Raw genomic sequence first — 17,499 nt, 5'->3', positions numbered from 1 at the left:
CGTCAGGCAAATTACAAGCACACAATAGATAGAAAACGAGTGCTGTCAATAACTAAATGCAGCCGTGTGAGAACTTGACAGTGAGGAATTCATACAATGAACATTTGACTCAGCCCGCCGCAGAGTTTTATGAAGTGGGCACGGCGTACCGAGATCTCGTAAGCAAAAACGTGTTTTAACAGGAAGGCTCGTCCCTAACTGCAACTGGGTCGGAGCTCTTTAGGCAGGTGGAACTTGTGTGAATTTGCAGCATCAATATTGCAATGGAGTTCAAGGACTATATTTTCAAATCTATTTGATCAATAACAAGAAGCTAAACAGAACGGGAACTTGATGCCAATGATGAGGTTCCAATCATACCCAGATTCACATTCCACATACTGACACCCAAATCCAAGGACAAGGGGATGTGTGACATAATCCCAGAGATATCTGAAAACTCCAAACAGGGGGTTCCAGTGAGCGGCCAGGAGCACAGCCGCTCTTTCAGAATTGGGAGGGATTGGGGTACGGGGGCGGGGGCTTTTTTCAGGAGTAAATCAACTTTTATAAATAAATTATCTTCACACATTCAAGTGTGACTCTTAGTCAAAGAACTTCATGAAATCACCAAATCCATTGAGTTGAATTTTCAATTACGGTGAGACCTCAACTTACAAACACCTTATCTTACAAACTTTTCGTCTTACAAACGTCAAATTTATGAAAATGAAACCTTATAATAAGCACTATTTTCATAATACACACCCACCACGGCTGGCGGAGTGATCTTCGGCGGAAGCACACGACCGAACAGCACCAGAGGTTAAGTTACCAAGAGTCCTTATGGAAGGTGACTCTCCTTCCATAAGCCATCAACGACCATCAAAAAGGTAAATAAAACTTTATTTTACAGCACAGTTTATTTCTTTAATTACAGTCCTCATGTAATGCGCCTCTCCTTCCAAACAGCAATTCCCTTTGACCTCCAACGCCATTCCATCAAGCTATAAATGATGTAAATAAAGTGACTTTATGATACAATGCAGTGTAGTTCTTTCATTACAATACGATAGCACATTTATTATACATAGAATAAGGTATGTTGTGTGTAGTTTTAAGGCTTATTTAGTTGAAAAGTAAATTTTATGGAAACCCGGGAACGTATTATTCCCATTTTAATGGTTTCCTATGGGAATTTGTTTTTTGAGATACACACTTTTCGCCTTACACACTCTGTCTGGGAACCAATTAAGTTTGTAAGTTGAGGTCTCACTGTAATGAAATGCTCAATGGAATTTAAAATTTAGCAAAAAACAAACATAAATAATATAATCAAAAAAACTTTTTTTGCTGTCTCGTTTTGGAAAAGGAAGTGAAAATGCTAACAATGTACATAAGTATTTTAAAAAGTTAACTCATTCGCTGCCAGATGTGAAAAAAATGTGTCCACTCCAGTGCCAGGGTTTCTGTCATTTTCACTGAAATTGCAGGCCACCTTCATTTCAAGCTCATATAACTCCAGACCCATATAACGTAGAAATTAAGTTTTTTTTCTGATGAAAGAAGAGAGTTTACGGTTTCTTTAGCTGCATTGAATGTTTATGCAGTCCTAAAACTTAATAATAATAATAATAATAATAATACAGTAAAGTCTCGTTATATCGATAGTACTGCTTATTACGATACTATTTCTATGAACGCAAGGAGAAAATTCACATGCCGCAGGATCTGATATATCGATAGTCCGGTTATATCGATATTTTTTCCGACTCCCGAGAATATCGATATCACGAGACTTTACTGTAATAATAAATTTCATTTCTAAGCGTCTTTCAAAACTCTCAAGGTCACTCTCCAGTCACAGGATATTTTTTTTCTGTGGGTGAGCAGTGGCAGCCACACGCGCCAGCGTTCACTCAACCAGGAAGTAACTCAAATAGATAGAACGTTAGCTAGCTAGCCAAACGTTAGCCAACAGATATTAATAAAAAAACAGTGGAAGTGGAAAAAAACAGCTCGCAGCTAAACAACTTTTTTCATTTTCATTTACACTACAACCGATGCTACAGGGAATACAATACAATACAATACATACAATACAATACAGCTTTATTCATATCGAGCCATCACAGTAATAAAGCCACGAGAACTGCTGGCTACCTAGAATTTTTAATGTCGGCTTTCATATGTGCAGCGACAAACAGTCTTATTAAAACACTTTGGGAAAAAGTGTGGTTTGTTTGTAACAAAATAAAAGCATTCCTCGATCATAACAACGAATAAAGTCAATCTGCCTTAACTACGTCCAGAGTGGCTACGTAGCGCGTGTGACTTCCACGCATGTCCGCGCACTCTTACTCTGCGTTTGTTCTCCCAGAGGGGCGGACACTAAGCGAGCGCGCGACGGACTATAAATCCCTCCGGAGTACCCGCGGAGCGCGGCTCGGCGCTGCTCGACTGCGCGATGAGGACTAGAAAGCCACGCGCGACCCTCCACGCTCTTCTCCGTACGCGGGATGTGACGGCGCGCCGAGGAAGGACGCGACAATGGGGGAGAAACTAACTATTTGTGCTTCTTTGCCACCCGTGGAGTGGGAGATTTGCCTTTTTGGGATTCCTAGTGTGGAGCAGCTTGTGTTTCATTGATCCTCAAGGTCCAAAGTGCGTACATGTTCTGGATCTGGGTGGCATTTCAGCTGTTTCCTTACCGGTGGACATAAACTGTCAAGTAGGGATTTTTTTTTTCCTCCATCTTATTTTTGGGATGCACTGGAGGATAATATATGACGTTTGGATTTTAATCGCAATTCGGTGCAGGTCTGCATGGGCCGTCTTTAAGGTGAGAGGGTTATAATTTGTTGTTATGGGAGAGGCAGTGGAGTTGGAACGTAACACATCAATAAATCAATGTTTTCCCTTTTGTTTTATTGTGAAATTAATCTTGGGCATGTCCATTTTCAAACCAAGCACGGCGATTGTAAAGAATTGCACGTCTTTCATTTTTTTTAAACTGCACTCAAATTAAATTTACTTTGAAAGCTCTTGGAATTACTTTTACTTCATTTTCCATATGAAGATGATCTAACCCTCCTCCCTTAAATTCCATCTTGTGCATTTTGTCCCACTTTAAAATTCATCCCGTAGCAGGAATACAGTTCACAGCAACAAACTAAAATGCATGAACAGTAAAATAATGATATGGTCGCCCCTGCCTCGGTTTGAACTGTGGGACGGTTGCATGAATGGCAACAGGTGGACACGGGATTCTTGTATTGTGTCGTGAATGTCACTATGGGTCACTCGATGGCAGAGACATGTTGAAAAACTACCAAAAAACTTTAATTTACCATATTTTCTGGAATATAAGGCGCACCTTCAATGAATGACATTTTAAAAACATTTTCCATACATAAGGTGCACCGCATTATAAGAGGCACCTTCAATGAATGACAGATTTTAAGAGGTTTTCCATATATAAGGCGCACCGCATTATAAGGCGCATGGTCAGTTTTTGAAAAAAAGTTTTCTTTTAGGTGCACCTTATAGCGCAGAAAATACAGTAATCCTATGTTTGTCGATTTTTAAATGATTTTAAGGGGGTGTTGGGGTACTCCATCATGACATAAGCGGGAGAGGTTGGTCAGGGCGGGGAGTTACACTGTGGCGACGATAACGATGACATAACATGTATATGAAATACTAAGCGTAGACTCGTTTGTGGCCATGTTTTTCGGGATAGCATGCAAACACACCAAAAAAAAAATGGCCATGATATATGGATAATGTGTACATAAAATACAAAAGAATAATGTACCAGGATATTTGGGTTTGCTCACCTGGATGATTTGATTTTGCACAGGAATAATCTTAAACCCACAAATGTGTTATTTATGGCCACATAATACGGACAGAATTTGGCTGTTGTACGTTATACCAATGGAATTTTGTGGCGAAAAATTAGTTGAGTGCATATATTTTATGCCTATATTATCGCTTTTCATGGGCATTAATCATGATTTTATATTGAAGTGACAATTTCTTTATTTTTTATTTATGTATTTATTTATTTATTTGTGTGTTTATGTTTTTATTCTTATGTATGGGTATATTTATTTGTGTATTTATTTAGTCATAGATGTATTTATGTGTTATTTATTTATGTGTTTATTCATTTATGTGTTTATTTATGTAATATTTATATGTCATTTTATTTATTCGTCTTTTTATTTATTTATTAGTCTTTTTATTTATTTATTCATCTTTTTGTTTATCTATTCATTTATTCGTCTTGTGTATATGTATGTATGTATGTATGTATGTATGTATGTATGTATGTATGTATGTATGTATTTTTATTCATGCATTTATTTACTTATTCATCTTTCCATTTATTTATTCGTCATTTCATTTATTTATTCATCTTTTTATGTATTTATTTATTCGTCTTTTTATTTATTTATTTGTCTTTTTTGTTTATTTATTCATCTGTATATATATTTATTTATTCATCTTTTTATTTATTTATTCATTTATTTATTCGCCTTTTTTTTATTTATGTCTTTTTATTCGTCTTTTTTGTTTATTTATTTATTTATTTTTATTGTAGGCACAGGTTCAAATTCCGTTTCTACATTCTTTCTAACACATTTCATAGCGATTGATTATTATTTTTTTGCATAGTTTCTATCTTTTTGCTGGCCCAGAATGTGTGTTTTATTGGCATGTTTTTTTAAAATACAGTAAAGTCTCGTTATATCGATATTCAAGGGAGTCCGAAAAAATATCGATATAACCGGGACTATCGATATATCCGACCCTGTTTGCATGTAATTTTCTCCGTGCGTGCATAGAAATAGTATCGATATAACCGGGACTATCGATATATCCGATATCGATATAACGAGACTTTACTGTACTTTGTTAGCAAGTTATACAATTTCATAGCCACAAGAGAGTAATTTGGTCCGACGTTACGTCTGGTACTTGGTGAATTGTCAACTCTTTCTTGACAGGATATCAGATTTGATATTTCTCCTCTTTTCCAGCTCTCCTTATAGGAACTGAGTCTAAAATGAATTTATGGGATGTGGCGGCCATGTGTTTGTTGCTCCTGAGCTCTGTCGCTACCAGGCCTCTCTACCAAAGCATCCATCCACCCAAGAGGACTTTGTTCCCTGCCAGCTACTCTGATTCTGCACACCCGTCCGCGGAGGACCGGGAGACCAGTTTATCGATGCGCAGTACCAAGGGCAACCTACAGGAGATATCCATGGAGGATCAATGTAAGCTTTTCGCTAAACGTCTGCGCCACCTTGATGGAGTCATTCTCCGTCAACCACAAAGTAGCTTACTGGCTAACAATCGTCATTTCATCAGGGTCAGTTATGAGCGGCAGCTAAATGCAAGATCACAATGAAAATTGAGTCACTATTTTAGTTTTTAGCGAACAAACATCAACTAGCGTAATGCTAACAAGGCGATAGGTTGGCTTAGGGAAATCTGGATAGGTGTTGTAGTCATAACTCTCTTAACTCCTCCCTTTTGAAAAAAACTAAGAGCTTGCAAATATCATCACTAGCATAGATTATTTCTGCTTTGTGATCACGCCGAATATTAGCCAACAACTTTTAAGGGACCTTATTTGCCACTTTCTTGCTCTTGAGTGCAAACCCGATTCAAGCTATCTGAATGTGGTTCCCTAGCCTGGAAAAGTTAGCACCATGCTAATTTTCTTTCGTTGGTATTTCTCATCAAGGATTATTATGCTGAACTTTCCATATTGTGTATAAATGATCGACTTTTAGCTCTGAACCTCATCCTTCATCCTTAACTCATTCACTGACAGACAATGTGCAAAAATGCATCCACTCCAGTGCCAGGGTTTTTGTCATTGTCACTCAAATTCCAGGACCCACAGAATATTTCGTTTTAGGACTACATAAACATTCCAATAGAGTCTTAGAAACTTTAGTGTGTCTTCTTTTAACCGAAAAAAAAAATAGTTAATTCCTAAATTAAATGGGTCTGGAGTTAGATGAGATTGAAATGAGGGTGGCTGTCCAGAATACAATGTAATACATAGTACATACTGGTTTATATAGTGTTTTAACAACAGATAAAGCTGGAACAAAGCGCTAACATGGAAAAAAAGGTAAATGCTGCCCCCTTGTGTAAGTGAAAAAAAAAAACATTGCCAGAGTTCTGGCCAGCGCCTTATCAGCACCCAAGCATGCAAAAACAAAACCCGAACAAATTCTGAAATGGCACTCTACGTCACATTTTCAATTCCCGAATAAATTCATGAATGGCAGTGAATGAGTTCATGTACGACGTAAAAATGTTTTAAACTATGATATTTTTGTACCAGGGATTGAGTGTCTGTCTGTGCTGTTAAAAGATAAAAGTTTCCCGGAGAGTTTCGGATTTCCCACCATTATCAGTCCGGTGGAGTGTGGCCAACAGATAAGGACATCAGACGACAATTTATCAGGCAGCAGATATGTCATTTGTGTTTTATTCCACGTTACATCACCCTAGTGTCAAAACAGACGCGTCTCATGAACCAAACCATGAGCGTGGAAGACGCTTGCCAAACACTTGGCCTCTCTTCCGCTGTTTACATTCACCACTGCCTACGCGACCTCAAGTCAGAAATCAACGGCGCGTTTTTCGTCGCTCAAAACGCTCGTCGGCCAGGAGTGGAAAGTTTGAAGCGTTTTGTTTATGTGTGCGTTTTAACAGCAACGCTGGGCAGGAATTTTAGATTGTTTGGATTTGTGTGACACTGGATCATCTTCACCTAGGAGGCAGAATTTGGAGGGGGGGGTGAGGTGAAGTGGATAGGAAATGGAACATGTGGAGCCAGTCTTTAAACTGCCATATCTTGTGTTTGCATCGCGTTGACATCACGGGTGCTCCCGTAGAAGCCAAAGATTTTAAAGTGTAAATCAGTGATTCCCACACTATTCTGTTTAATTTAATTTTGCCAGACAAAATTAGGTCATTGATAATATAATAAAAGTACATTAATAATAATTATTATTAGTTTTAATTTCATTTAACTTATTCACTGCCATTCATAAATTCATTCTGGAATTTAAAATATGACATAGAGCGCCATTCCCGGAATTTGTTCGGGTTTTATTTTTTCATGCTTGGGTGCGATAAAGCGCTGGCCATGGCCTCTGGCTATGTTTTTTTCCCTTCCACAAGGGGGCTGCATTTCCCTTGTTTCCATGTTAGCGCTTTGTTCCAGTTCAGCTGTTGTTAAAGCGCTATATCCTTTCCAGCAGCTCCTGTATTTTGTTTTTCTACTTCTTTCTTTCCTTTCCTCTTCCTTTCATAACTTTGCTGCTGTGTTACTTCCAAGGAGAGTGAACGCTGGCGCGAATGGCTGCCGCTGCTCACCCGCGCAAAAAAAAAAAATATTAGCTATCTATTCGCTATATAGCTAGCTACCTAGCAATTTCAGCCAGGAAAAATATTAGCTTTCTAGCTAGATAGCTATCTATTAGCTGTCTTGCTATCTATTAGCTAGCTAGCTAGCTTTGTATCTTTTTGAGTTATTCCTGGTTGAGTGAACGCTGGCACGTGTGGCTGCCGCTGCTCGCCCACAGAAAAACTTGAGTCCTTGTCCTTGAGAGTTTTGAAATGCGCTTAGAAATTACATGTATTATTACTATTATTATTACTATTATTATTATTATTATTATTATTATTAGACCAATATGTATGTATTGCATTGTATTTTGGACAGCCACCCTCATTTCAAGCTCACATAACTCCAGATCCATAAAATTTAGGAATTTAGTCACAGGTGTCTAACGCTGTATTGAATGTTTATATGGTTCGAAAACTCAATATTTTGTGGGTCTTGGAATTTAAGTGACAATGACACTGGAGTTTGACACATTTTTGCACGTCTGGCAGTGAGTAAATTAATTGTTCAGCCAGTCACTAGATGCCGTTAGAATAAATAGTGAAATAAAGCTACATTATTCGGTACAAATAAAACCATTTTAGACAACCGCAGTGAAATTGGGAATCTGTGTGAAATCTACATCGGAGGGAAGCATTGTTGTCAGGGGGAAAAGAAAAAAAGTGTCGAAATTGAAGCATTGTGGCTCTGATAGCATTTGTGTGCTGCTGATAAGTTGCAACACAACTTGCGTAACCAGTTGCAGTGTGCTAGCTGGCAGCAGGTGCACGCTGCCTGTCAGTCTGAAGGCTGCATTTACACCACTCAAGTGACCCACTTCAGTTTTCAATCCCACGGGGGCCAATTTCAGCTATGTAAATGTCCAAAATGTGTGGATGAATACTGGAATATACGGTTGTGAAGTGCAGTGAAATCCGCAATCATCTAAATACTCTCTTGAAACATGCGTTTTTTTTACGGTAACGTCATTATTTTCGAGGTCTTCAAAAACAAAAAAAACCCAAAGATTTAAAATGATACATTGACAGAATTAGCAGCATCATTTAAGGCAAAAACAGCAGTGCAACACACCGAGCACTCTGTTTACAATTATCAAATCCCATTTCCAGATAAACAAACTCCTCTTGCAATAAACACTGATAATCACTCCCAGAGATTGACTATAAAATCAACCCATAGCCATAAAAAGTAGGCTTAGAAACAATCTCACATTCAATACTTCCTGTTTTCACTCTTCTTCCCAAAAAAGATGGCACACATGCTAATATGCTGCCATCTAGTGGTAAACAGCAGAATTAGCTATCTATTTGCAATCTGGCTAGCTAGCTATCTAACTCACTATCAATTACTGATCTATTAGCTAGATATCTGACCTTTTATCTGTTTGAGTTATCCAGCTATCTAGCTAGCTATCCATTAGTTATCTATTAGCTAGCTGGCTAACTTTCTATCTGAGTTATTCCGGGTTGAGTGAACGAACGCTTGTTGCCGCTGCTCACCTAATGCAAAACTTATCTTGTGACTGTAAAGCGACCTCGAGAGTTTTGAAAGGTGCTTATAAATGAATTGTATTATTATTATTATTATTATTATTATTATTATTATTATTCAACATTTTTAATTAATTTTGAATCACGACCATTTTGACTTATGACCATTTGGTCGGAATGGAACCCGGTCGTAAGTCGGATGTTACCTATATATGGGAAAAATTAAAAATATGCCATTCATTGTGGGTAGGCCTTATACACCGGTGCGCCTTATACACCGGAAAATACGGTAGTTAGTGTATTTTGGGACAAGCCAAAGATCCTAATATAACAGAGGTCAAGAAAGAGCTAGACTCCGCCTCCTCTCCGCTTAGATCCAATCAGAACGAGCGTACAAGGAAATCAGGTGCTGTGTAAGGAAAGTCTGGCGACAACGCCAGACATTTTTTGCAGTTTTTTTTTACGACGATACTAGTGCAGCGTGTTCTACCGGAAACAAATTCCTTGTGTGTTCTACATACAGTAAAGTCTCGTTATATCGATATCGGATATATCGATAGTCCCGGTTATATCGATACTATTTCTATGCACGCACGGAGAAAATTACATGCAAACAGGGTCGGATATATCGATAGTCCCGGTTATATCGATATTTTTTCGGGCTCCCTTGAATATCGATATAACGAGACTTTACTGTACTTGGCAATAAAGATGATTCTGATTCTGATTCTGACATCCCAGCCGGACACAGACACCTGCCATCATGGAATTAACTGTTCTTGCTGTTGTCCCCATTGTTCTCTCGTCAATCCCCGATCGCTCTGACATTGTGTCTGTCCCTCGACTGCTTTTCAGTAATGCATTAGGATGTTGCTTCTTGACCTGCTCAATGTGTAAAAGTGCTATCTGTAGGTAATCGGTGCCATCTAAATAAAACCGATTTGCCTTGACAGAACAACAATGTCTCCATAGATGATTGAGCAGAAGGTACAGATGCGAGTGTTATTGGTGTGTAATTGAAGAAACGTGTGGCGCGAAAAAGCGAAAAAGTGTTTTGGACCTGTTCCTTGTCAGCAGATGTTTGCGCTGCACGATAGTATTCTTCACACTGAATAGTTGACATTGAAAAAAAAACACCAGTTCCTGATGTTGGGATATTTGAACAGTAAACAAAATGGCGGCAGCTGTTCTTCAGTGGCGTTACAGCGCAAGCTAATATGCTAGCTCGATTTCACGTGTTGTGTTATGGGATATGAAGCAGCTGGAGTACAGGTGAAGATTTACTTCTTTCACAAACATGCTTTAGAACAGATGTTATGAAACATTTTGGGTTCAGGGACTAGAACTGTTTATACAAAATTGAACATTCATCCATTGGTTCTAACACAACAGTTGGAAAACCATTGAGACATCATTAAAATGTGTCACAGTTCGTTTTACAAATGCCGGTTTTATGGTTGAATTTAACTTTTAATGTTAATATATTAGGATTCAATTTATATATTCTTCGGTGGTACTTAACTCATTCACTGCCAGACGATGTGCAAAAATGTGTGCACTCCAGTGCCAGGGTTTTTGTCATTTTCACTCAAATTGCAGGACCCACAGAATATTTAGTTTTAGGACTACTTAAACATTCAAAACTTAGAATCTCTTCTGTTATCAGAAAAAATGAGTGAATTAATAGGTTATATGGATCTTGAGTTATCTGAGCTTGAAATGGGGGTGGTTGTAAAAAATACAATATAATGCATACATATTGATTTATATAGCGCTTTAACAACAGCTGAAGTTGTAACAAAGCAAAGCATATTGAGTTTTAGGACGAGATAAACATTCAATTCAGCGTTAGAAACCTTAGACTCTCTTCTTTAATCACACAAAAAAGAGTTAATTCATAAGTTATATGTGTCTGGAGTTATTTGAGCTGGAAATGGGGGCAGCTGTACAAAATACAAAACATTCATATTGATTTATATAGCGCTTCAACAACAGCTGAAGCTGTGACAAAGTGTCAACATGGCCAAAAGACAAATGCTACCTCCTCGTGGAAGGGAAAAACATTGCCAGAGGTCTGACCAGCGCTTTATCGGCACAGCCCGCAAGGAAAAACTCGAACAAATTCGGGAATGGTGCTCCACATCACACTTTTCAACTTCAATTTCCATTTTTTTGCGTGCATTGCAGATGACGTGACGAGTCCTTATTCGGAGCAGTTTGATGATGTCATGGACTTCATCGAGGAGACAATCAGCAGATTGCGACGATCCTCTGACTCCCGAGGCCCAAAGGAGCGGGAGCGAAAGCAAAGGGGGGCGGCAAACAACACGCAAGGGGGCGGGAAGGCCCGCGGAGGCGACAGGAAGCGAAACCGGAGCAGAGGAGGCGGGACCCGAGGGGCTAATGGAGGCAAAGCGGGACGAGGCCAACGGGGTCGAGGGAGATCGCCAGCTCGTGGCAGTCGAGGATGCCTCCTCAAGGAGGTCCACCTCAACGTGACAGACTTGGGTCTGGGCTACCAGACTAAAGAGGAGCTGATCTTCCGTTACTGTAGCGGCCCTTGCGCAGAGGCCGAGACCAACTACGACAAGATCCTCAGAAACCTCAGCCACGGCAATAAACTGGACAGGGACGCACCCTCTCGCACCTGTTGCCGACCGGTCGCCTTTGACGATGACCTATCATTTTTGGATGATAACGTGGTCTACCACACGCTTAAGAAACACTCGGCTAAGAGGTGCGCTTGCGTATGAGACAGACTCAAAAACAACAAAAAACATAGAATCAATGGAACTTATAAAGAATATACTGTTACATTTCCCTGTTTTTCTAACTGTGTTTTCTAAAAAACAAACAAACAACAAAAAAAAACTTTTTTTTCTGGAAAGCCTCACAGGAATATCATTTTCTTTCTTTCTTTGGTGAGGACTCTTTCGGACACAACAGGATTCAGCGCAATCCGGCCCCCCATACACGCTCATCATACAAATACAGGTAACATCTAACTTACAACCGAGTTCCGTTCCGACCAAACGGTCGCAAGTCAAAGTGGTCGTAAGTCGAAATCCATTCAAAATGTTGAATAGAGACTCAGAGGCTAAATGACTCGCAAACCTCCCCCGCCCGGCGCCATCACACGGTCGATTGCTGGTCGTAAATACGGGTGGTCGTAAGTTGAGCTGGTCGTAAGTCGGATGTTACCAGTATATTGACATACTATATATAAATATCTATCTTTATATATATATATATATATATATATATATAGGTATATATATAGACACACGGTATATATGTATGAATACGCTTGTGTGGAAAAGGTATATTTATTAAGATGAAATTAACTTATTGTTATTTATTTGGCTTACGACAAGTTGTCGTCTTTATTTATTAAATTGCTTGCTTTGTCCGGGGACGCTGTCGCCATGGATACGTCCATTAGGAAGCTTCGTCTAGTCAAACAAGGTACATTTCGTTGTCCCCGTCAGCGTGTTTCATCAAAATACACCCGCACATATGCACATTTTTCAAACAATTTGCAAGGGTATTTTTTGTTCCATCTGAAAGGTTAGAGGGTCAACGTTGAACAGATATTTACCGGCTTATCTGGGCATTGTTCCATCTGCTATTACATCTCTGATTTGGCAATTTTTACGCAAAGTGTATCGGGACTAGGACCAAAAGAAGCAAATTTTTGTTGTTGTTTTTTGATTCCCCCTTCACTTTTGAGGCTTTTTGTTTGTCGTTACTTTGGAAGTTAGCCTGATGGTCTGGTGTGTGATGAGATTGAAACATCTGGAGCTTTGTAGTCAAAAATCCCTTTTACGCATTTTTCCCCCCTGGTGTCCCACCGTCTTTTGCATCTCAGATGTACGAATTTTGCGGACATTTATGTATGAAAGAATCAGGACCAAAAGAAACTACAGTGATACCTCGGTTTACGAACCCCTTGACTGACAAACCTTTCAGTTTCCGAACTTTACATTTAGGAAAATTTTACCTTGGCATACAAACTTTTTTCGTACATGGAGCTGCCTCAATGAGTGATGTGTCGTTCGCGAACGAGCCAGTTATTCTAATAACAAAATGGCAGCCGACTGTTTTTGTCCTCTATTCCCCGCCCCCAGTCTTCAGTTAAAGCTACATGATTGGGCAAGAACGCAGCAGTGAGGGGGGTTTAAACATTAAAGAGACAGGCAGACGACCGTGAGAGAGTTTCAACTTTGATAGTTCAAAGGCAGAGCGTAGACTGCAAGGTGAAAATATCCCATCAATCAGGCTCCATAAACAACCCGCACAAGCCATCTATACACTTGATGCAAAAAGCTATCAACCCAGCTAAGCAGTAGACAATCGATGGGGAAAAAGGTAAAATTAGCGCAGAGAAAGCACCTACAAGGATCATTCCTCAAGATGGTGAAAGAAGGTTACGTTGCTCATCAAGTGTTTAATGCTGATGAAACCGGCCACTCCATTCCATCAAGCCATCAACGATCATCACAAAGGTAAATAAAACGACTTTATTATACAGTACAGTTTATTTCTTTAATTATGATACTATAGCACATTTATTATACATAAAATAAGGTATATTGTATTGTGTGTACGTTTAAGGCGTGTAAAATTAAAAAGTAGAAAATTATGTTTTATGGGAACGGATTATTCTCATTTTAATGGTTTCCTATGGGAAATTATTTTTTGGGAAACACTTTTCGTCTTACACACTGTCTGGGAACCAATTAAGTTCGTAAGCCAAGGTATCACCGTAATTGTCATTATTATTCTTATTTTTTAAGCCTGGTTCATTTCTTTTCCTTCACATGGCCGACTGAGAATCATAGTCCTGTACACCGGTTGCATATTTACAGGTAAAAAAGTGAAAGAAAAAAATAGCAACAATGATCTCTGAGGACTTTGGAATCAAAGAAGCCGCCTGCCAATCAGCAATCTGAATCCTAAACGCTTATTCTCATCCCTGAGGGGGAGGCGTGGAACAGCCCCCACCCCAACTCTGAAAAGAGGATTTGAAAGTGATCCCCCCCCTTGAACATGAGTCTTAAGCAAACATCCCCCGCCGGCTAAGGGAGACGATCGCTACTGTACCGCTGTCGGCGTGCGTCAAAGTGACGTTCCAAACAAAAGCAAAATCTTTAAATAAGATGCGTGTTTTCGATGCGCAGTTACATGTTCAATTGAGGGCATATCAACATCCCGGATGAAAGCAGAGCGGACAGGCGAGCATTTCGAGTGGAAGAGTGATTCCTCGGGGAGGGTCTTGACGTTACTACAGATTAGGGGACCAAGGTATCTGTGCCCACCCGGCAACAAGCGAGGCAGCTTTACAATGTATAATCCCCCATCCGACACACACAAATCCACAATATAGAGATGAATTTAGGCCAAATACGAAGAAGGAAAAAAATCTTGCTTTTATAGCAACATACCTCATCAATTGGATCATTGTCCATGCTTGGTCCACGAGTTTTTTGTTTTTTCCTCCATATGACAACTTTGGAGATATCCCAGAAGCCCCTCATATGAATCTCGTTTGGTGTAAAGGGGTTCTCAAATATCTAAGGTGCAAAGAAGAAGAAAAAAACATGACTAAATAAATTAGAATCCTAACACATAAATACCATACATGTCAAAAGCATTTTTAATTCATTTAAAGGACAACCGACACCATTTTTTTTGTTTCCTAACTGACATTAGAAAAACGTTTTATAGCATCTAAAATACAATAATAAATAATAAAACACGCAGGCTGATATTTTTAGTCAAATGCAAAAAAAAAACAATGCAAATGATTTAAAGTGTCCTAAAACTGCCAGAAAATGAGCTCGGAACTGGGAATATTCAGAAAGTCCCGCCCCCTTGTACGTGACGTCACACCATGACGTCTTGTCTTGCTCGAGAATCAAAACAATGGCTTCAGATTCGGAAAAGATGCTTTCTTGTTGCTCATCCAGTTATGAATATGATTCAAATAGTTCTGAAGAGGAAAGCATAAATGTTTGCAATCGATTAAAGAAGTCCTTCCGTCTCATTTTGAGCCGTCTGGACTCCAATGTAGCGTCCCAGATAATGCACAAGATGGCGCCCAAGCTCCGTTGGAAATGGGCTGATTTGTCTGCTGGGAATTTGTGTCAACTAGTATCAAATAGTAGTCTTGGTGCAACACACACAACGATTCACCATCGCGTTATATATGTGTTTTCCTTCTAATTTCGCCATCAACACGGATCAACACAATATTTTCAGACCAAACAAAGTACCCAAAATGCATTGTGTGTCGCTTTCTCGGTCAGGGGCGTTCCTGACATGATGTAACATCAGGCATCGTCATCAACTCGAAAACAAGACTTTCTGAATATTCAGCTCGAGTCTTAAAACGTAAAATATAGCTATATGCCGTGGAATCTTTGTAAAATGCGCTCAGTAGAAGTCATTTCAAGTGATTTTACAAATTATGAACGCAACTTGTCCGGAAGTGTCGGTTGTCCTTTAAGAGAAAAAAATAGACAAACTAACGACGTAGACTTTCTCTGGCGATTTCTCTCGTATTATCTTTCGTTCTGTCTCTCTCTAGCGATTTCTCTCGAACATTAAAACACATAACACAGAAGCAGAAGTGATCATGACAAAATATTCTAAATAAAGTATTGGAGAGGATTTTAAGAAAAAAATAAATATGAAGATTCACATAGAAACATTACACAATATGACCAAATACATTATATTTTTGTGGTCATGACAAACAATGAGTTAATATTGGCGCCAGTGACAAATGTTATAAAATAATAATCCATTTGATTTCTAAGCGCCGTTAAAAACTCTCAAGGTCACTTTACAGTCAGTTTTTTTTTTTCTGTGGGTGAGCAGCGGCAGCCACACGCACCAGCATTCACTCAACCCGGAATAACTCAAATAGATCGAACGCTAGCTAGATAGGTAATAGATAGTTAGCAAGATATTTAATAGATAGCTATGACAGTAAAGTTGTATCTTGCCGGGATAAATTGTGTCATCTTATGACAATTATATGTTATTTGTTCTCCAAGGTGCAGTTGTAATATTACAATACAGTAAAGTCTCGTTATATCGATATCGGATATATCGATAGTCCCGGTTATATCGATACTATTTCTATGTACGCACGGAGAAAATTACATGCAAACAGGGTTGGATATATCGATAGTCCCGGTTATATCGATATTTTTTCGGACTCCCTTGAATATCGATATAACGAGACTTTACTGTATTTAAGTAAAAGTTTAACAGAGAAGGCAAATCTGATTTAATGAGTGAATTTTTAAAAAAACATGTTTTATGCTTTCCCTTGTGGAAAAGACAAATATTCTCTCATAACGCTCCCACTCCCACCAAGGTTTTGTGAAACTCTGCTATAAACAAACTCAATTGTATTCACTTTTTTCTTTGTTCATTAGTCATCTGTCACGCTCTGATTGCCATTTTTGTCATAATTGATGTACAGTATTTTCTCCACGTGATGGCAAACTATCATACATTTTGTCTGTATTTGAAGAACCCTGAGATGCAACAAAAAAAAATGGGAATCGGGTTCAAAAGGGAGAGCTAATCAGCAGAAAAAGAGGTTTTCAAAGAGAATGTAAACATGTGAACGAGTCCTCAGTGTTAAGGATTTTGCTTTCTGTCGTTTCGTGTTCGAGAACCAAAAGCTCTCTTGCAAACTTTATTTTTGTACACTTTTGTTTTTATAAGACTTTTTACAGAATAAAAATCAGTTTCTACGCGTGTTTGTCCGTCTTTTAGTACGTGACACATGGTGCTAATTTGCCTTACTGTGTGTTTATAGCAGTTCAATGTAAAATTGAGGATGGGAGTCGATAGAACAGGTCTCCACCCCGACCACCCCCCGCCTCCTTTCCTGCACCGCATTCCTAAACGGCAGCCCACCCACCCGCCACGGTCGTACAGTAAACACAAACGTGAGTCAGGGGGCTTAAGACTTGTTTCTATGGAGTAAAAACAATCCCGTACAGCACATTCTGATGAGAAGATAGCGCAGCTTTAGTTAAAAGGGCAAAGTAACGTATAGCTTCAAAGTATCATGGATTTAAATAGACGTCACGGCGCGTGGGTCGTCTTTCAAAGCATTTCCAATTTGGCTGACATCTGAATGGATTTTTTTTTTACAAAAGTCTAACAGTATTTCAAGACTAATTACATTTCAGTATCACTACTTTTAATGACAGGGTTACAAATTAGTTTTTTGCTTCAGAATACACGATAGGTGTGTTAGCTGCTATGCTAACAGGTCAAGAACAAAATAAGCAACTGAATGAAAAACAAGAACTTTGATTTGAAAATATCTTTTTCTGATAACATGAGTTACATAGTTCCTTTGAATGACGTGACATACAGTGATACCTCGGCTTACGAACAGTTTAGCTCACAAACTTTTCGCCTTACGAACATAAAATTCATGAGAATATAATCTTGGCATACGTACTAGTTTTCGGGGGATGAACACCAAACCACACGGTCGAACAGCGCCACGGTGGCCGGCGGACTAGTTTTCCACACCCACTTTCTTTGAGGAGTGCA

The 17,499-nt window shown here is 39.0% G+C and overlaps 2 protein-coding genes across 2 annotated transcripts in view; one reads left to right on the top strand and one right to left on the bottom strand.

The window, feature by feature from the left end:
• The window catches only part of opn4xa (opsin 4xa), a 47,448-nt gene extending 30,768 nt beyond the window's left edge, over nt 1-16,680 (bottom strand). Inside the window, exon 1 of the mRNA XM_089020930.1 lies at nt 14,355-16,680. Coding sequence (XP_088877056.1) covers nt 14,355-14,447 — 93 coding nt within the window. The 5' untranslated portion in view covers nt 14,448-16,680. The remainder of the gene's footprint in view (nt 1-14,354) is intronic.
• gdnfa (glial cell derived neurotrophic factor a) lies at nt 2,369-16,686 on the top strand. The gene is made up of 3 exons (XM_089020939.1): nt 2,369-2,821; nt 5,028-5,264; nt 11,098-16,686. The coding sequence occupies exons 2-3, from the start codon at nt 5,054-5,056 to the stop codon at nt 11,661-11,663; spliced, it is 777 nt and encodes a 258-aa protein (XP_088877065.1). The 5' UTR covers nt 2,369-2,821; nt 5,028-5,053; the 3' UTR covers nt 11,664-16,686.
• The last annotated feature ends 813 nt before the right edge of the window (nt 16,687-17,499 follow it).

The sequence above is a fragment of the Hippocampus bargibanti genome, linkage group LG18 (assembly GCF_051943395.1).
Source record: "Hippocampus bargibanti isolate YZ-2025 linkage group LG18, ASM5194339v1, whole genome shotgun sequence".
In the NCBI taxonomy this organism is placed as follows: domain Eukaryota; kingdom Metazoa; phylum Chordata; class Actinopteri; order Syngnathiformes; family Syngnathidae; genus Hippocampus; species Hippocampus bargibanti.
This window is presented reverse-complemented; position numbering and strand designations above follow the sequence as displayed.